Source organism: Sander lucioperca, chromosome 11 (genome assembly GCF_008315115.2).
Source record: "Sander lucioperca isolate FBNREF2018 chromosome 11, SLUC_FBN_1.2, whole genome shotgun sequence".
Lineage (NCBI taxonomy): Eukaryota > Metazoa > Chordata > Actinopteri > Perciformes > Percidae > Sander > Sander lucioperca.
The window spans coordinates 18,817,019-18,837,770 of NC_050183.1; the positions used below are offsets into that span (position 1 = coordinate 18,817,019).

General features: G+C 40.6%; 2 protein-coding genes and 1 long non-coding RNA gene across 3 annotated transcripts in view; 2 read left to right on the forward strand and 1 right to left on the reverse strand.

The window, feature by feature from the left end:
• Positions 1 to 5,823, forward strand: part of LOC116038094 (complement factor H-like) — a 65,205-nt gene extending 59,382 nt beyond the window's left edge. The window contains exon 12 of the mRNA XM_031282294.2: positions 5,487 to 5,823. Within this exon, the coding sequence (XP_031138154.1) occupies positions 5,487 to 5,677 (191 nt within the window). The 3' untranslated portion in view covers positions 5,678 to 5,823. The remainder of the gene's footprint in view (positions 1 to 5,486) is intronic.
• Positions 1 to 20,752, forward strand: part of cfh (complement factor H) — a 120,735-nt gene that overhangs the window by 75,829 nt on the left and 24,154 nt on the right. Inside the window, exons 19-23 of the mRNA XM_031282290.2 lie at positions 1,527 to 1,712; positions 1,812 to 2,000; positions 2,122 to 2,304; positions 16,627 to 16,794; positions 19,016 to 19,183. Coding sequence (XP_031138150.1) covers positions 1,527 to 1,712; positions 1,812 to 2,000; positions 2,122 to 2,304; positions 16,627 to 16,794; positions 19,016 to 19,183 — 894 coding nt within the window. The remainder of the gene's footprint in view (positions 1 to 1,526; positions 1,713 to 1,811; positions 2,001 to 2,121; positions 2,305 to 16,626; positions 16,795 to 19,015; positions 19,184 to 20,752) is intronic.
• The window catches only part of LOC116038096, a 50,189-nt gene that overhangs the window by 25,296 nt on the left and 4,141 nt on the right, over positions 1 to 20,752 (reverse strand). The window contains exon 2 of the long non-coding RNA XR_004102016.1: positions 7,061 to 7,074. This is a non-coding gene — a long non-coding RNA (uncharacterized LOC116038096). The remainder of the gene's footprint in view (positions 1 to 7,060; positions 7,075 to 20,752) is intronic.

The window sequence follows — 20,752 nt, forward strand, 5'->3', positions numbered from 1 at the left end:
TGCGCATTGCTTGAAAAATGCCGTCTCTTTTTCTTTCAAACAGAAAGAATTAAAAAGCAAAATCTCCAGAAACCTTTGTTAGGAGGGAAAAAAACGAGGTAACAAGCTAGCTAGCAGACCACGAGCTGTGTGCCCAGTCTCGACCGAAAAGAAATTGGTCAACGGCCGTCCAAGGTTTGACCGCGAGACTCTCGAGACTCGCCCACAGAAACGGCACCTAGAGACACCCCCCACAGCGCGAACTTAAGACTGAAGCAACGTCATTACGACCGCGAGATGTGCTCCCTGAATCGGACGCTAGAGCCATGGACGAGCCGGTAACGTAAGGATGCGCTACCCAGAATCGACCGCTAGAGACACACACGCTCCACGAACGTAATGATACGATGACGTTATTACGGCTGCGAGCTGCCCTCCCTGCATCGGCCACTAGAGACACGGCCGAGCCGGTAACGTAAGGATGCGCTACCCAGAATCGACCGCTAGAGACACACACGCTCCGCGAACGTAATGATGCGATGACGTTATTACGCCCACAAGATGCAATACCCAGAATTGGCCGCTAGAGACATGCACGGAAGACGTGCACGGAGGTTCGACCAATCAGAACGCTAGAAAGACACGCGCGTGCCACTAAAACACACGTGCACGCGCATTGCTGCCAGGTATTCACGTGCACGCGCATTCTTGTACACTATATACTACTCTTCTTCAGTGGATACAAATATAGGCCTACAGAAGATAATATTATATTCATAAATATATATTTATATTTATTTTCTGACTGATTTACTGATTTGTATTTATTTTTTAGGTTGACATTTTTGATTGCTAAATATTGTGTGATGTAAGCATTTTCCGCAGCCCTCACCCACAAAGGTGTGCAGTATGTAAAACAATGTATTTGGTTTCTGGGGTTTGCATGTAGCCACTTGATTTAAACATTACATAATAAAGATAGACAAGAACTAAATAATAATTAACAGGCAACAGTGGGTCTTAAATTATGCTGACCGTAGAACTGAACACAGCCCTACAAAGCTTATATATATATATATATATATATATATACATATATATATATATATATATATATATATATATATATATATATATATATATACATATATATATATATATATATATATATATATATATATATATATATACATATATATATATATATATATATATATATATATAAGCTTTGTAGGGCTGTGTTCAGTTAATGGCTGCAGCTGATGCAGAAGTTTCTGTTGACACCACTATAGCGTCAGTAGTTGACGAACTGGACGGTATATTTTCAGTTGAAGAAAAACAAACCAATGTATTTAAAGCTATTATTGGAAAAGAAATATGTCTTTGCCCGTTCTTCCATCAGGATTTGGCAAAAGCTTGAAAAATTACTTCTGAATGTTTAAACTAGGCACATATTTTTATTCTCGAATGAAGTTCATCAGTACTGATCATTTGCCTTTTTGTGAAAATTGGTAATAATATTAATGCTTGTGTGTATTATTCAACAGAGATTAAATGTACAGTACCTCCGATTGAAAATGGTCATGTGCCTGATCGCTATATCCAAGAGTACAAAGAACATGATGTCCTGCACTTTATGTGTAATTATCTACATAGACCAACTGAAGACAGACCCTCAAAATGCACAAAAGTAGGAATAAGAGCCGAGTGGACCCCCACACCTGCGTGTGAACGTAAGTATAAACTGATTAATGCAATGTATTGGTTATATCACACTGACTAGTGGAAATTGGTGCTAACAGATAATGTGCTTCATTTCCCAACAAATGCAGCAATACCATGTAAACTGCCACTGCCGCCACTCGAGGGAACCAGGTATGAATCTGTTTCCAGAAATCGGTTTTTACCTGGTGAGACACTGAGAGTCATTTGTGGAGAGAAGTACGGGATTTCTAACAATCAGGAAGTAGTAACTATGTGCAAAGAGGATGGAGAGTGGACTATCAGACCAGTATGCACAGGTACATCCATAGACAGACTGTGAGATTGTTGTTCTCTACTGTGTGTGTATGGTTCATTAACCTGTGATGATGATTATCAATCTTTAATACTGAAGATACACAAGTCTGTCTCTTATTCTAGAGGTCGTGTGCAGCAATGAAAGACCGCAACATGTGTATTCCTGGGATGTCAGTTACTGGAGAAATCAACCAAAAATGGGTGAGACTAAAAGATATAGCTGTGAGACAGGCTACATGAGCAAAGATGGTGCTACCCAGGCCACATGCACCAGAAATGGATGGACACCAAATCCACTCTGTCAAGGTATTATGAAGTTATTCTCGTATATATAGCTATCAATGTTGATATCCATATATTTGAAAGTGAGGAAGAAGCTGTTGGTCCAGTTAGGATCGATCTTTCTTACTCTAATGGCTATTTTTCACCAAAAAAGTCCTAGGAACTAAACACTAACTAAATCAGGAAATAAAAGTCCCTTTTTCAACTAGGGGGTCTTTAATGTTTTTTAGGCCAAGGGCCCCTTAGCTGAAAGAGAGACAGAGCAGGGACCCCCTACTATATTGTACAAAATTGAGTTATACTTATTATACTGGGTCAGATGGATGAAAATGAATGGATATTCATATATAATTTATAAATGTGGAAGGTACAGCGAATCCTTTCTGTGAATGGCTCCCATAGTGGCTACCTTACCTTGATTAGTAAAATAAATTCTCAATGTTGTGTAAGTTCAATGTTTTTTATACGAATAGGCTGATTTGTTGTATTCATGTTAATGTATACACATATATATTTTGTAAACTTTCAAATTTAATAATATGTCGCCCCCTATTGTATATATAGTATATAGTATTCTTCTTTGCCCCGTGTTACACCCTTCCACCAAGTTTCATAAAAGGTTTTAAGCTTTTCACAAACAAAGGCTGGTGGGCAGAGGCCAAATGTAATGATGACGTGTTGTCTGGACTTCAGCAATGCGTTGGTAATTTCTCTTTATTGTAAGTTACTAAGTTGTAACAGGGCATGAAGTAAACCAAAAAAATCTATTTCAAGCTGTATATAATTACTAGAAATGGGTGAGACTACAATATATTGGTGTAAGACAGGCTACGAGAGCACAGATGGTGCTACCTGGGCCTCATGCAACAGAGATGGATGGACACCAAATCCACTCTGTCAAGGTTTTGAAGTTAACTTTATGTCTTAAGTTACCGTCATAAGGAGTTACTTTTGTGTCTGTATTTTAAAAGTAGGGAAAAAGCTTAGAAAATGGAAATAGAATTTGAAGACTCCACAGCCTTTCCTGTGATCAAGTGGCAAAAAATAAAAGGAAACCCGTAGATCATAACATTTCTGGTAATTCCTACTGTCCACTCTCCAAACAATGGCAAAGAGTTTAAAAGCTCAAAGAGAAGAGGGGCTAAGGGGACGACCCTGTTAAAACAACTTTGCTTGAAAATGAATTTTTCTTTAATATTTTCACCATTTTTCAGATGGCCATTTTCCATTAATTATTAAGGTGAATTGGCATAATATGATATTGCTGTTGTCAGACGTTCAAATTATATTTTACCATTGGTCCTTATCGATGCTTTTTAGTGTGATTTACTGTTGTTAGTTTTAATGACCTGCATTTAATTACATATTCACAATTTTAAATGGCCAGATTTCCTGGTCAGACCCCATGTATGTTCCCATTCCTATGTGCTCATTAGATTGTGATATACTGTCTAGGAGATCAATATATTTATTCATCATACAGTTTTAGGATTTGTTTCTACAAAGTATTAGAAATCATTGAACAGCGAAAAAAAAAACGTACTAAATTAAGACCAAAGACGTATAAGTAAGTATGTTTTCAAATTTAAAAGGTATATCTCATGTAAATGTATCTTTACCATGTCTTCAGTTCTAGAATCACATCCTTCTTCAGTGGATACAAATATAGGCCTACAGAAGATAATATTATATTCATAAATATATATTTATATTTATTTTCTGACTGATTTACTGATTTGTATTTATTTTTTAGGTTGACATTTTTGATTGCTAAATATTGTGTGATGTAAGCATTTTCCGCAGCCCTCACCCACAAAGGTGTGCCAATATATGTGAAACCTTTTAAACTGTGCCACAATCTAATACCTCAACCTCTACCTTATTTGTACCAATATATATTTTTTAGAGATTGTAGGCTGTGGGAGTCCACCACCTCTCACAGATGGAGACATCAAGTACACCGTGAAAAGTAATTACAGCCATCAAGAAAGGGTTGAATTCATGTGTCAAAATTACTACACCATGGAGGGTGGGCCTCACAGAACCTGCATCAATGGTGAATGGATTGGACAGATCAAATGCCTCAGTAAGTTACAACTTCTTTCACATTTTTCATGTTGCATTTGTTGAGCATTTTGCATACAGTATGTAAAACAATGTATTTGGTTTCTGGTGTTTGCATGTAGCCACTTGATTTAAACATTACATAATAAAGATAGACAAGAACTAAATAATAATTAACAGGCAACAGTGGGTCTTAAATTATGCTGACCGTAGAACTGAACACAGCCCTACAAAGCTTATATAATATATATATATATATATATCGAAAAATAGCCTTTTTGAAGGAAAATTTTAAGTGTAATCACGATGCAGATAAAAACAGGTAAAGTCCATTATCTTAGCAAAGTAGCAGGAACAGTAGACTAACATCTCAGCTTCTGACTCTAGTGAAATTCATGTGACGTGATATGAGTAAACAACCTTTAAATCACATATTTAAATTGTAGATTATTGATTTCAATACAATTTAAATAAAACACAAATACATCTGATCCCTAAAACTATGGACTGTAAATGATCTAAATAATAATTTTCCTTTAAAATAGGACAAGAGAGGTGAAAGAACACATTTGTTTTGTAGATACTGTGTCTTCCTCTGAAGATTGTTTAGAGGCAGAGTGCAGTATCTGCATTTCTTTTAGGTCACAGATCAGAAATAAAAGGTAAATGCATACATTTCTGTCAAATAAGGTCAATCATGCACACTGTTGTGTGTAGTCCCCCCCCCCCAAAGGCACATTCTGAGCCAGGAAAAACCCTGACAAAGATAAACAACATCAGGTTACATAAATAAAAAGTACATAACAAACACAACAACACAAAATGTTATACAGAACAATGTGTGTGATAAAACCAACGTCAAAAAACAAGGAAGTTAGGAGAGTGAATTAAATCAGCAATAGCTTAAAAAGCAGCATAGGGAATAAAAAGACAGATCAGGAGGTGACTTGACAGAAGCCAAGCAGCCTCAGACTTCGCTAACAGAAGTAGAAGAGCATGTTACTGATTACATTTAGGAAGACCTATTCAGTTTTTAAGCTCTAAATATATTTTGCATTCAAGAATAGTATTAATTATACATGGAGTTTGATGTGAAGTAATTTCCCATTATTAAAGTTATGTTTATCTGTTATCTCTTGCAGAACCCTGTACTGTGGATAGAGAGCTCATGAACAGATATAATATTGCCTTCAAATATCATCATGACGATAAGCTGTATTCACCCCATGATGATACTATCGAGTTCACTTGTACTAAAGGAAGACGTACAGGCACATTGTCCATGCGTCCGAAGTGTATTGATGGTGTGATGAACCTGCCCACTTGCCAGTAAAGGTTTTTAGTTAACTGGATGTGATAAACATGTTCTGACTGGACAAACATGTAAATGATTAACAAGAAGTACAGTTGTTAACTGATCTTCTGGGCCTACTGCAACAGTTTAAATAAAACATACATGTTCTCATGTTTTTTTCTTCATATGTATTGTTTTATTAAAGCATTTAGTTAAGTAGATCAGACACTACTTTGTATGTATTAGTCAGGCCTGCAATGCTGTTAAGCACATTTGCATTTAGCAAATTTATTTTTCATACTCTTAATAAAACATTTGAATAAATAAGGGATGAGGTATGCAGTATAGCAGGTACTAAATAAATAGTATTCTCCCCGATACACACAACTGTAACAGGGTTGAAAAGTAACCAAGGACATTTACTGTTTGAAGGTACTTGTACTTTACTTGAGTATTTCCATTTTATGCTACTTTACACCTTTACTCCTACTACATTTCAGAGCAAAATATTTTTTACTCCACTACAGTAGACAGATGAGAGCTAGTTACTTTTCAGATGATAATTTTACATTTAAAAAAAAAAGGAATGATAACCTTATGTAAAACAACATATTGTTAAAGATTGAACCACTGGTTCCTGACCTTTTTTTTTTCTCTTGTGGCAGCGTATAAAAAAATGCAGTCTAGCTGAGGACTCCTTGTCTCATTTCAGAGAAATTCCTCTTCTAAACTTCTTAGATGGTTTCCTTCCAATCACTGTTTAAAGCCTCTCAGATTTATCTTGTGGGACTGTAGAGGGGCCCCACCCCAAGGTTTGAAAACACTGAAGTAAACTACCAACATAAAGTAGATCAAAATTGCTCCACCTCGATGATTTCAGATGCAGGATTTAAATGTAATGGACATGTTGCATTGGTAAGGATATGTGTATGTTTTCCCCCACTAGTATGTATGCAGTGTGCTTTTAAAGTCATTCCTCCCATTAACAAAATGTGTCCATTATATCCTGCACAATAAATACTGATATCATGAAGAAACATAATAGTGCATTCAAATTGAGCCATGACCAGAAGCCCATATTAAGCCCATAGTAATGAACCTGAGATCAGGTGTACCAAAGGAAGACCCACTGAGCCACCCATTGATTGTGTGGGTGTTCTGATGGTGTGATGACCCTGTCCTCTTGCCAGTAAAAGCTTCAGTTGACTGGAAGTTACATGAGCTGGCTGGACAAACGTGTGAATGATTAACCAGAGAGAAAATATATTGTATTGTTGTATATTCTAGTGATGTTATCTGTAACAATTCTAATAAAAAAGAAATGTATTTTGGCCCTAAAGCACTCAGTGCTTTATAAATCAACAGTAGTATTTTAAAATAACTTATTTCACAAACGGGAAGCCAGTTAAAAAATCTGAGAACTGGAGTGATGTGATCTCTCCTGGTCTTTAGAGGACTTCTAAGAGACATTTAAAACAAGACTACAGTAGTCAAGCCTGTTAAAGATGGCATGGACAAGTTTTTCTAAATCTAGCTGAGACATAAGTCCTTTAATGCTTGATACAGTCTTACTGTAAGGTGATACTAGGCTGATTTTGTATCTCATCTTAATGTGGATGTTAAAATGAAGGTCTGAGTCCATGACTACACCAAGATTTACAGCGTTGTTTGTGGTCTTTAATGATAGCCTGGTGGTCAAATGTTCTATTATTTTCTATATGTATCTGTGTGTGTGTATGTATCTCCTCCCAGCTGGACGTGCCTGGAACACCTCCCTAGGGAGGCGCCCAGGGGGCATCCTTACCAGATGCCCGAACCACCTCAACTGGCTCCTTTCGACGCGAAGGAGCAGCGGCTCTACTCCGAGCTCCTCACGGATGACTGAGCTTCTCACCCTATCTCTAAGGGAGACGCCAGCCACCCTCCTGAGGAAACCCATTTCGGCCGCTTGTACCCTAGATCTCGTTCTTTCGGTCATGACCCAGCCTTCATGACCATAGGTGAGGGTAGGAACGAAAACTGACCGGTAGATTGAGAGCTTTGCCTTCTGGCTCAGCTCTCGTTTCGTCACAACGGTGCGATAAATTGAGTGTAATACCGCACCCGCTGCGCCGATTCTCCGACCAATCTCCCGCTCCATTGTCCCCTCACTCGCGAACAATACCCCAAGGTACTTGAACTCCTTCACTTGGGGTAAAGACTCATTCCCTACCTGGAGAAGGCACTCCATCGGTTTCCTGCTGAGAACCATGGCCTCAGTTTTAGAGGTGCTGATCCTCATCCCAGCCGCTTCACACTCGGCTGCGAACCGATCCAGTGAGTGCTGTAGGTCACAGGCCGACGATGCCATCAGGACCACATCATCCGCAAAAAGCAGCGATGAGATCCCCAGCTCACCAAACTGCAACCCCTCTCCACCCCGACTACGCCTCGATATCCTGTCCATAAATACTACAAACAGGATTGGTGACAAAGTGCAGCCCTGGCGGAGGCCAACTCTCACCTGAAACGAGTCCGACTTACTGCCGAGAACCCGGACACAGCTCTCGCTTTGGTCGTACAGAGATTGGATGGCCCTGAGAAGGGACCCCCTCACCCCATACTCCCGCAGCACCTCCCACAGTATCTCCCGGGGGACCCGGTCATACGCCTTCTCCAGATCCACAAAGCACATGTAGACCGGTTGGGCATACTCCCAGGCTCCCTCCAGGATCCTTGCGAGAGTAAAGATCTGGTCCGTTGTTCCACGACCAGGACGGAATCCGCATTGTTCCTCTTCAACCTGAGGTTCGACTATCGACCGAACCCTCCTTTCCAGCACCTTGGAGTAGACTTTACCGGGGAGGCTGAGAAGTGTGATACCCCTGTAATTGGCACACACCCTCTGGTCCCCCTTTTTGAAAAGGGGAACCACCACCCCAGTCTGCCACTCCTTAGGCACCGTCCCCGACTTCCACACAATGTTGAAGAGGCGTGTCAACCAAGACAACCCCTCCACACCCAGAGCTTTAAGCATTTCTGGACGGAGCTCATCAATCCCTGGGGCTTTGCCACTGTGGAGTTGTTTAACTACCTCAGCAACTTCCACCAGGGAAATTGACGACAATCCCCCATCATCCTCCAGCTCTGCCTCTACCATAGAGGGCGTATTAGTCGGATTTAGGAGTTCCTCAAAGTGCTCCTTCCACCGCCCTATTACCTCCTCAGTTGAGGTCAACAGCGTCCCATCCTTACTGTACACAGCTTGGATGGTTCCCCGCTTCCCCCTCCTGAGGTGGCGAACGGTTTTCCAGAAGCACCTTGGTGCCGACCGAAAGTCCTTCTCCATGTCTTCTCCGAACTACTCCCACACCCGCTGCTTTGCCTCTTTCACGGCAGAGGCTGCAGCCCTTCGGGCCCTTCGGTACCTTGCAACTGCCTCCGGAGTCCTCTGGGATAACATATCCCGGAAAGACTCCTTCTTCAGTCGGACGGCTTCCCTGACCACCGGTGTCCACCACGGTGTTCGTGGGTTACCGCCCCTTGAAGCACCTAAGACCCTAAGACCACAGCTCCCCGCCGCAGCTTCAGCAATGGAAACTTTGAACATTGTCCACTCGGGTTCAATGCCCCCAGCCTCCACAGGGATGCACGAAAAGCTCCGCCGGAGGTGTGAGTTGAAAGTCTGTCGGACAGGGGCCTCCTCCAGATGTTCCCAATTTACCCGCACTACCCGTTTGGGCTTACCAGGTCTGTCCAGAGTCTTCCCACACCCTCTGACCCAACTCACCACCAGATGGTGATCAGTTGACAGCTCTGCCCCTCTCTTCACCCGAGTGTCCAAAACATACGGCCTCAGATCAGATGAAACGATTATAAAATCGATCATTGACCTTTGGCCTAGGGTGCTCTGGTACCAAGTACACTTATGAGCATCCCTATGTTCGAACATGGTGTTCGTTATAGACAATCCATGACTAGCACAGAAGTCCAACAACAAACAACCACTCTGGTTTAGATCAGGGAGGCCGTTCCTCCCAATCACGCCTCTCCATGTGTCTCCATCATTTCCCACGTGCGCGTTGAAGTCCCCCAGCAGAACTATGGAGTCCCCCACTGGAGCCCCATACAGGACTCCATTCAAGGTCTCCAAGAAGGCCGAATACTCCGAGCTCTTGTTTGGTGCATACGCACAAACAACAGGCGTAGGGAGGCGACCCTCTCGTCCACCGGGGTAAACTCCAACGTAGCGGCGCTCAGCCGGGGGCTTGTGAGTATCCCCACACCCGCCCGGCGCCTCACACCCTGGGCAACTCCGGAGAAGAAAAGAGTCCAACCCCTATCCAGGAGTATGGTTCCAGAACCGAGACTGTGCGTAGAGGTAAGCCCCACCAGATCCAACTGGTAGCGCTCCACCTCCCGCACAAGTTCAGGCTCCTTCCCCCACAGAGAGGTGACGTTCCACGTCCCCAGAGCCAGCGTCTGCTGCGTCAAGGGTCTGGTCCGTCGAGGCCCCTGACCTTCACTGCCACCCATGTGGCAGCGCACCCGACCCCAGCGGTTCCTCCCACAGGTGGTGGGCCCATGGGTTGGAGAGAGAGGTGCCACGTAGCTTTTTCGGGCTGTGCCCGGCCGGGCTCCGTGGCAAACCCGGCCACCAGGCGCTCGCTGACGGGCCCTCCATCTGGGCCTGGCTCCAGATGGGGGCCCCGGGCTTCCTCCGGGCATGGTCACTCCATCTCTACCTCGTTTTTTCATAGGGTTTTTGAACCATTCTTTGTCTGGCCCCTCCCCTGAGACCACTTTGCCTTGGGAGACCCTACCAGGAGCACAAAGCTCCAGACAACACAGCCCTCAGGTTCATAGGGACACACAAACCTCTCCACCACGATAAGGTGATGGTTCCAGGAGAGGAGCCTCAAAGAGTGTAGTTCCTAAATACAGCGGTTCCTGGATCTTCACAATGAGACTCTTTCACCTTCTTTGGCTTTTTATCCTGTTACTGAACAGTGATTCATCTTTACAACAGAATGGTAAGCATGTCAGATTTTAGGTCCATTTTCTCTGTTGTTTTACTGCACTTAGAAAACAACATGCATGCATACATTACATACATATATTTTTGTCAGTTGATGCTAGGGGCCTAAGACACCAGCTTAAAAAGAAAGAATGTTACCAATTTCTATGAACGCCATGTCTATAATGCATCATAAGCATATTTATAAGACATAATTCTTTCATAAGGCCTTGTAAAAATTGTTTTTTAATTTGTAGAATCATGACAACTTATAACAAGGTTTATAAAGTATTGTAAGTGGTGGACATTATGTATTATAAGTTAATGCTTTATACCTCCATGCCAAAGTGACAACAGTGTTTAAAAGAAGAGTCTGAGTCCTGGGTTACAGAACACATCATAATGACTACCATAACTTTAGCCAGTTATAGAGAACTGTTCTGATGTATCATAACTGATTATAAATACTTAGTTTTCTGAAATGGAATGTCTTATAAACCAATAATACACTATAGCATGAATGGGAGCTTTAAGCAAAGTGACATCACTGTATAAGGTTATTGTTATTGTATAATACAACATATTAATGAGGACTTATTTTTTATATTTTTATGGGGTTTACAGTGTTGAATTTAAATGATGAATAAAACATGATATGGTGTCAATTTACACATTACCATTATACGTCACATGAAGCTAACGCCCACAGGAGACAATTAACAATACTCTATCAGCAACGCCGTCATCGAATACAAACACAGCAAAAAATAAATACATAAAAAAGAATATATATACCTAGAAATAATAACGATATTGAAATAATGATGAGGACTTTTGAGCAGTATTTGCTGGCTGCAAGTTAGGACAAAAATTGATTCCAAATGATTATCAAAGCCATGTCAAGTCTTTATTTCCCAAAGCACACAACTTCTCATTTTAATTTAAACAGACAATGGCCCCATCACACCAAACACAGTGGCTAATGGCACAAGACTGGGCTAGTATAGAGCATTGGTTAATCTTTGTTTAACGACTCGTTCCAATGTACTCAAATAGCTTATGGAAACTTTGCTTCTTTTGAATATGTGGCTCTTCAGCTAAGGTCCCCCTCTCGACCTATATTTCTAATTATCTACAGGCCACCTAAATACTGTGCATCCTTCTTTGACGACTTTAGTGGACTGCTGTCTTTAATCTGTATTAACTTTGACTGTGTAGTTATTGCTGGTGATTTCAACATTCATGTTGACAACCCCCAGGATAGAGGGACAAAAGAACTGTGTTGTATTTTTGAGAACTATGGACTGACTCAGCATGTGACGGAGCCCACACACAACAAGGGGCACACTCTGGACTTGATTATCTCGAAGGGTTTGAACATTTCCAAGGTTGTGGTGACTGATGCTGCTCTCTCTGATCATTCCTGTGTTTTCTTTAATGGCACTATCTCTGTGCACAAAAGTGTCCAAACAAAGTTAATAAGAAAACACCCACACCCACCCTCTCAGGGGTCTCAGTCACTGAGCTTGTAGACAATTTCAATTGTAAAATTACAAATGTTATTGATGCCATTGCTCCCATTAAGGTAAAAACTGTCTCTGATAAGAAAAGATCTCCATGGAGAAATGCCATACTGGTAAGAACAGAAAAAAGAGAGTGTCGAAAAGCAGAACGCAGGTGGCGAAAAACTAATCTCCAGGTCCACTACAACACCTATAAAGAGAGACTTCGCATTTATAATTTGGAACTGAGGAATGCAAGGCGGTCCTTCTTCTCGGACATTATTGCCAAAAACAATAATAATTCACGTGCTTTGTTTGCTACTGTCGATAGGTTAACAAACCCTCCAGTACCAGTAGCATCTGAACTTTTATCCACAAAGGCCTGCAATGATTTTGCCACCTTCTTCAATGACAAAATTCAGAAAATTAAACAAACAGTCAGTGCTTCCATATCGAGTACAGGGTATGTGTTGTCACAGTGTCCAGGCAAAACAGATTCCAATATGACCCAATTTCATATGATTAACCGTAAAAACCTAGAGGACATTATACAACATCTGAAAACCTCCTCCTGCTGCCTTGATATTCTACCAACGGGCCTTTTCAAAAATGTTGCAAATTGTTTGGCTACAGATCTTCTACAGATTGTAAACACGTCTCTTCTCTCAGGTATCTTCCCACAGGCCCTGAAAACTGCAGTCATTAAGCCACTCTTAAAAAAGAACAATCTCGACACGTCACTAATGAGCAACTATAGGCCGATATCAAACCTTCCATTTTTAAGTAAAATCATTGAAAAAACGGTTTCTCAACAACTGAACCTTTTCTTGTCACTAAACAACAGTTTTGATGCATTCCAGTCGGGTTTTCGACCACACCACAGCACTGAGACAGCTCTTATTAAAGTCTTTAATGACATCCACTTAAACACAGATAGTGGCAAAATTTCAGTCTTGGTATTACTTGATCTCAGTGCTGCATTTGATACGGTCGACCATGACATATTACTAGACCGATTGGAAAACTGGGTTGGCATTTCTGGCTCAGTACTAAAGTGGTTTGAGTCTTATTTAAAGAATAGGGACTACTTTGTGTCTATAGGGAATTATACATCTGAGCATACAAATAAGACGTGCGGAGTTCCCCAAGGCTCAGTTCTGGGGCCTCTCCTGTTTAACATCTACATGCTTCCACTGGCTCAAATTATGGAAAACAACAAAATAAGTTACCATAGTTATGCGGATGACACACAAATTTATATAACCTTATCGCCAGGGGACTACAGTCCAATACAACAACTGACTAAGTGCATTGAACAAATTAACGACTGGATGTGCCAGAACTTTCTTAAATTAAATGAAGAAAAAACTGAGGTGGTTGTTTTTGGAGCAAAAGAGGAACGATTAAAAGTCAGCACTCAGCTTCAAACGATAATGTTAACAACAACAGACAAAGCCAGAAATCTTGGTGTAGTCATGGACTCAGACCTGAATTTTAACAGCCACATTAAGACAATTACAAAGTCAGCCTATTACCACCTTAAAAATATCTCAAGGGTTAAAGGACTTATGTCTCAGCAAGACTTGGAAAAACTTGTCCATGCTTTCATCTTCAGTAGACTAGACTACTGTAACGGAGTCTTTACAGGTCTCCCTAAAAAATCAATCAGACAGCTGCAGCTGATTCAGAACGCTGCTGCTCGAGTCCTTACTAAGACCAAGAAAGTGGATCACATCACTCCAGTACTGAAGTCTCTACACTGGCTTCCAGTGCATCAAAGAATTGATTTCAAAATACTTTTGCTGGTTTATAAATCACTAAACGGTTTAGGTCCAAAATACATTTCTGATCTGCTAGTACACTATGACCCACCCAGACCTCTCAGGTCGTCTGGGACAGGTCTGCTTGTTGTCCCCAGAGTCAGAACTAAACAGGGGGAAGCAGCATTTAGTTTTTATGCTCCACATATCTGGAACAAACTCCCAGAAAACTGCAGGTCTGCTGCAACTCTCAGTTCTTTTAAATCAAGGCTGAAGACCTATCTATTTGATGTTGCCTTTCTTTAAATCTGATTAGTTCTCTGATACAGCGTGGCAAGGGAATAACAGAAGAGTCAGACGTCGGGCTGATCAAGAGTTAGAAGAAGTAAACTAACTAAAATTAGGCAGAAGGCCTAAATACAAATAGACTAACATACTCCAAGGGAGTCCCTGTCTATTTAGAGACGGACTGCAGAAGGAAATAAGATAGTTTAAGAAAAAGTTCTTGACTACTGAAAGATTTTTGTCTGCAGGGCTGTACCGGGTTTTTACAAGGTTTGCCGAAAAAAGAACCGAGCCTTGTGGTGACGATCACATTGTAAGTAAATAGTATACTAACTTCTGTTATAATGGGTAATGAAAGCTCAAAGCCGTGCCAGGTATCAGGGCCCATTGAGGGCGAGATGGTTGGAAAATATGGACCTGACTGCATGAGATGTCTGTTATATTGGTCTAAAGAATTTGAACTTCATTTCTTATACTGAAGTTGCATTGTTGACACTGTATGACAATCTATATAAGCATATAGAGAGAAATTCCTATTTTTCTGCTTTTATATATTTAACTGTTTTAATTGCTCTTCAATGTTTCATTTCTTACAAGTGACATTCTCTTGCAGAAACGGGCATATATCTGATTAGTTCTCTGATACAGCATGGCAAGGGAATAACAGAAGAGTCAGACGTCGGGCTGATCAAGAGTTAGAAGAAGAAAAATAACTAAAATTAGGCAGAAGGCCTAAATACAAATAGACTAACATACTCCAAGGGAGTCCCTGTCTATTTAGAGACAGACTGCAGAAGGAAATAAGATAGTTTAAGAAAAAGTTCTTGACTACTGAAAGGTTTTTGTCTGCAGGGCTGTACCGGGTTTTTACAAGGTTTGCCGAAAAAAGAACCGAGCCTTGTGGTGACGATCACATTGTAAGGAAATAGTATACTAGCTTCTGTTATTATGAGTAATGAAAGCTCAAAGCCGTGCCAGGTATCAGGGCCCATTGTGGGCGAGATGGTTGGAAAAATATGGACCGGACTGCTTGAGATGTTTGTCTTATTGGTAAAAATGGATACTGCACTGTAACTTTTATTCTTGTATTTTATCTGTTTTAAATTTTTTTTATCTGTTTTCATGTAAAGCACTTTGAATTGCCCTGTTGCTGAAATGTGCTATACAAGGACAGGTGTTAATGTGCAACAGAGAGTTGCTGTAAGTGAGCTGAGCCAATCTACACTAGGTAAATAAAACCAAAATCAATGCAATCCTAGTTTAACGTTTTTATCCACCAGTGAGGAATGGTCGCAAATATGTACTTAGCTTTTCAACAATTACGAACAGCAAATTTCTTAATGTCATGCTATATCTATAGTCCTGCACTTTAGGTGTAATCCTACATGTATACACACTGAAGTCAATCGAGTTACACAGTTGTGTAGACATCCCAGTATCAATCCACATATTAACCCACGCTTCCTCCCGCTTTTAGTGTTCCTGCATATTTACTAACCAGCAGCTATCTGGTCGCCGGTGAAAGCCTTCCTGTAGTGTTCTCTGTCCTGCTGCTGTCTCTGTCATGCTGCCTGGCCCTGTATCCATACATCCAAGCTCGTAACGTTACCGGGCTTAACTTCTGTTTCGGGGAAAGGGGGCTTTGCGTTCTCCTTAAGGTAAGCTAGGTTAGCCTCCTAACTTGTGTGCGCTTCTCAAATGTACTTTTAAATTTGTGGGATTTTCCCCTGTAATAAATTGACCACATATTTTACCACCTTCCATTGCAAGGCGCTTTTATCTGACACAGTCATAACCAAATAGGACTGCCGCTTTCTTCCGACTTTCGGTACCGCTATGATGCCAGGCGAGAGGTACGGAGCCACGCACATGTTGTGTTCAATTTGACATGGAATGTCGGAATTTCTGGATTCCCAGTCGGAAACTATACATGTCTACGGGAAATGTCATGGTCGGAGAGATATAACGTTATTTACTCTATGAAAGATCAACAAAGAGGAAAACTAAGGACATTTACTCGATAATTTTATTTTATTTTAGTTAGTTTTGCAAACTAACTACAAACTTTTTTTTGAATAGAAAAACAATTTGTAAAACAATATGAATATTTGTTTTAAACAGTGTAAGAATCAAACAAGACTAATACAGTTACTTTCACTCACATTCAAAAAGAATCAGATGCCCATAACATTATTGGGAATATAGCCCAGAATAGTCAGCAGATCATTACTATTCTGGCCTTTCTGCTACTTGCACTCTGTCACACGCTGTCAATCTCTTGATGTCTTTGCTTACAAGTCCATACTCCCCACATCGCTATTTCTATAACTATGTTTTTATGTGTACTAACAAGTGTAAAAATAAATGTAATATAAAAGCAGCTTTCATACTGCTGCCAATAAGAACACACTTGATTTGTACATGTTTGTTTTGTTTTGTTTTTAGAAATAACATGTGACAGAAAGGATTTTCGAGAGGCAGATATTGTTCTCAATAACAAGCCGAGATACCGCTACAATGAACAGGTCAGTTATCGCTGCAAGGATGGTTATCAAGGAGAATTCACTCTAACCTGTAGAGGAGATGGTTGGATTGGGAGGTCAACGTGTACAGGTAAGGACGTTCAGGACAACAAATTCAGTGTTGGCACATTTTGTTATTGCTTTTCTGTTTTTTAAATGCATGCAATGTATTGATTTTAAGGAAAAGCTTAGAAAATGGAAATAGAATTTGAAGACTCCACAGCCTTCCTTGTGATCAAGTGGCAAAAAAATAAAAGGAAAAGGAAACCAGATTTGACAGGAAATATGTATATGCAATTTATAATCCTAAAACTTAAAAATGTTTGTAGTATAACTAAAAGTTTTAAGATTTACCGTGGTCTGGTTAAAACTGCATATCATAACATTGCAGGTAATTCCTACTGTCCACTCTCCAAACAATGGCAAAGGGTTTAAAAGCTCAAAGAGAAGAGGGGCTAAGGGGATAACCCTGTTCAGGTCCCTAAAACAAGTTTGCTTGCATTTCTTGAATGTTAGCAGAGTTACTTTTTCTTTTATCTTTTTAACCATTTTATCAGATTGCCATTATCCATGCTGAATTTGCATCTGATATTGTTGTGGCCAGACTTTAAAAAAGATTTCAAAATTGGCCCTTTCTGTTAGCCTGGCTCCGCCCTCCTACGTACTTCCGCTCAATTTTCATTTTCCTTCAGTACTACGTCTGGGTTTGCGGTATATTCTCGGATTTTCTCAGGTCCAATTAGCGAACAGAGGGAGTGGCTGAGAACGATGACGTTGAGGTCGTGTGCTAGTTTGAGTTGTAGTTCCGTAATGGCGGTGGAGAAAGATGCGAGCGAAGCCATTCGGTCCGCTGTGGCAACGCTGCCGAATATCCAGAAGTTAAAGCCCGAGAAGAACAATCTTTGCTGAGTTTTGTTGGTGGCCATGATGTTGTGGCCCTCCTCCCCACGGGGTTCGGGAAAAGTTTGATTTTCCAGCTAGCTCCGTTAGTGGTGAAGGAGTTAGCTAAGGCTAACACTAGCGATGCTAAGCCGACGTCACGACCAAATGTTAGCGATTGGTTATGCAAGATCCAGAGTGGCTCTGGGCAGATCCAATAGTTCAGGGGTCTTCAATGTTTTTTAGGCCAAGGGCCCCTTAGCTGAAAGAGAGACAGAGCAGGGACCCCCTACTACATATATTGTATAAAATTGAGTTATACTTATTATACTGGGTCAGATGGATGAAAATGAATGGATATTCATATATAATTTATAAATGTGGAAGGTACAGCAAATCCTTTCTGTAAATGGCTCCCATAGTGGCTACCTTACCTTGATTAGTAAAATAAATTCTCAATGTTGTGTAAGTTTGTGTAATGTTTTTTTATACGAATAGGCTGATTTGTTACAATCATGTTATTAATGTATATATATATGTATTTTTTTTAATTTAAAATTCAATAATATGGCGCCCCCTCTGCAGTAACTCTAAGGACCCACTATGGGTCGCGGACCCCTTGTTGAAGATCTCTGCACTAGCCTATATACAGTCACTTCATTATACTATTAATCTATCCTGATACCATGGTGCTCAATGCAGAGGAAAACAATCTGAAAAGAGTGTATAATGTTGCGTAGTACTCCACACAGCTTCACTACAAGGTTACTTCACGTTTGTTTATTGTTCACTAAAAGGACCCCCATTAGTTTATGCCGTAGCAGTCAGCTACTCTTCCTGGGGTCCACACTACACACATTACATCACAGACATTCCATCACAAGAACAGATGTAAAATCACATCAATGTGCACATGCAGGTGTACACCCGCGAACATACACACACACGTATATTTCCCTTAAACAAGAGATCAAACTAACAGTCACACTCTAACAACACAAACTATCACATTATAAATAACCCACAATCTAAAACCTGTTCGCACAGAACAAACCTTTTTTTGAATAGAAAAAACAATTGTAAAACAATATGAATATTTGTTTTAAACAGTGTAAGAATCAAACAAGACTAATACAGTTACTTTCACTCACATTCAAAAAGAATCAGATGCCCATAACATTATTGGGAATATAGCCCAGAATAGTCAGCAGATCATTACTATTCTGGCCTTTCTACTACTTGCACTCTGTCACACGCTGTCAATCTCTTGATGTCTTTGCTTACAAGTCCATACTCCCCACATCGCTATTTCTATAACTATGTTTTTATGTGTACTAACAAGTGTAAAAATAAATGTAATATAAAACAGCTTTCATACTGCTGCCAGTAAGAACACATTTGATTTGTACATGTTTGTTTGTTTGGTTTTTTAGAAATAACATGTGACAGAAAGGATTTTCAAGAGGCAGATATTGTTCTCAATAACAAGCCGAGATACCGCGACAATGAACAGGTCAGTTATCGCTGCAAGGATGATAATCAAGAAGAATTCACTCTAACCTGTGGAGGAGATGGTTGGATCGGGAGGCCAACGTGTACAGGTAAGGACGTTCAGGACAACAAATTCAGTGTTGGCACATTTTGTTATTGCTTTAATGTTTTTTAAATGCATTCAATTTATTGATTTTGAGGAATTACTATCTCAGCTAAACCTGTCAAACTTATTCTCCCAGTCAATCCCAAATGCCGTTTTTCATGCTTACACCACAATATAATGTATTTTGTTAAACAGATTATTGGGAAATGAATCACTGAGTAATAGTCACACATCATCTGTAATTTTGAGTTTTCTAAACAGCAGTAACAGTAAAAAAAAAAAAAAAAAAAAAGGTTTGTGGTTTGCAAGCTTCTGTTTTTCGGTTATCGCTGCAAGGATTGTTATCAAGAAGAATTCACTCTAACCTGTAGAGGAGGAGATGGTTGGATCGGGAGGTCAACGTGTACAGGTAAGGACATTCAGGACAACACATTCAGTGTTGGCACATTTTGTTATTGCTTTTCTGTTTTTTAAATGCATGCAATGTATTGATTTTAAGGAAAAGCTTAGAAAATGGAAATAGAATTTGAAGACTCCACAGCCTTCCTTGTGATCAAGTGGCAAAAAAATAAAAGGAAAAGGAAACCAGATTTTACAGGAAATATCTTTTTAGTGTCTTTTTAACCATTTTATCAGATTGCCATTTTCCATGCTGAATTTGCATCTGATATTGCTGTGGCCAGACTTTAAAATTGATTTCACAATTGGCCCTTTCTGTTAGCCTGCTCCTACCAGACTCTCGTACATTTCATTTGTACAGAGAGTCTGGCCACTCTCCATTGACAAGTGTTAACTTCCTTGAAGGCAGGTACTCTGTTGAAGTTTAAAACTATTGGATCTGCCCAGAGCCACTCTGGATCTGCCATAACCAATCGCTAACGTTTGGTCGTGACGTCGGCTTAGCATCGCTAGTGTTCGCCTTAGCCAACTCCTTCACCACTAACGGAGCGAGCTGAAAAATCAAACTTTTCCCGAACCCCGTGGGGAGCAGGGCCACAACATCATGGCCACCAACAAAACTCAGCAAAGATTGTTCTTCTCGGGCTTTAACTTCTGGATATTTGACATCGTTGCCACAGCGGACCGAATGGCTTCGCTCAGTCTTTCTGCCATTACGGAACTACAACTCAAACTAGCGCATGACCTCAACGTCATCGTTCTCAGCCATTCCCTCTGTTCGCTGATTGGACCGGTAAAGATTGGCCGGAGAAAACCGTTCTCTTAATACATCCATGGAGAAAACCCGCGAATATACCGCAAACCCAGACGACGTACTGAAAGAAAATGAAAATTGAGCGGGAGTACGTAGGAGGGCGGAGCCAGGCAACGTTTCTGTGCCTTTCAGTGTAATTTACTGTTTACTGTGCCACAATCTAATACCTCAACTTGTACCCATATATTTTTTAGAGAGTGTAGGCTGTGGGAGTCCACCACCTCTCACAGATGGAGACATCAAGTACACCGTGAAAAGTAATTACAGCCATCAAGAAAGGGTTGAATTCATGTGTCAAAGATACTACACGACAAATGGACCGGACAGATGAGATGCCTCAGTAAGTTACAGTTCTTCTCA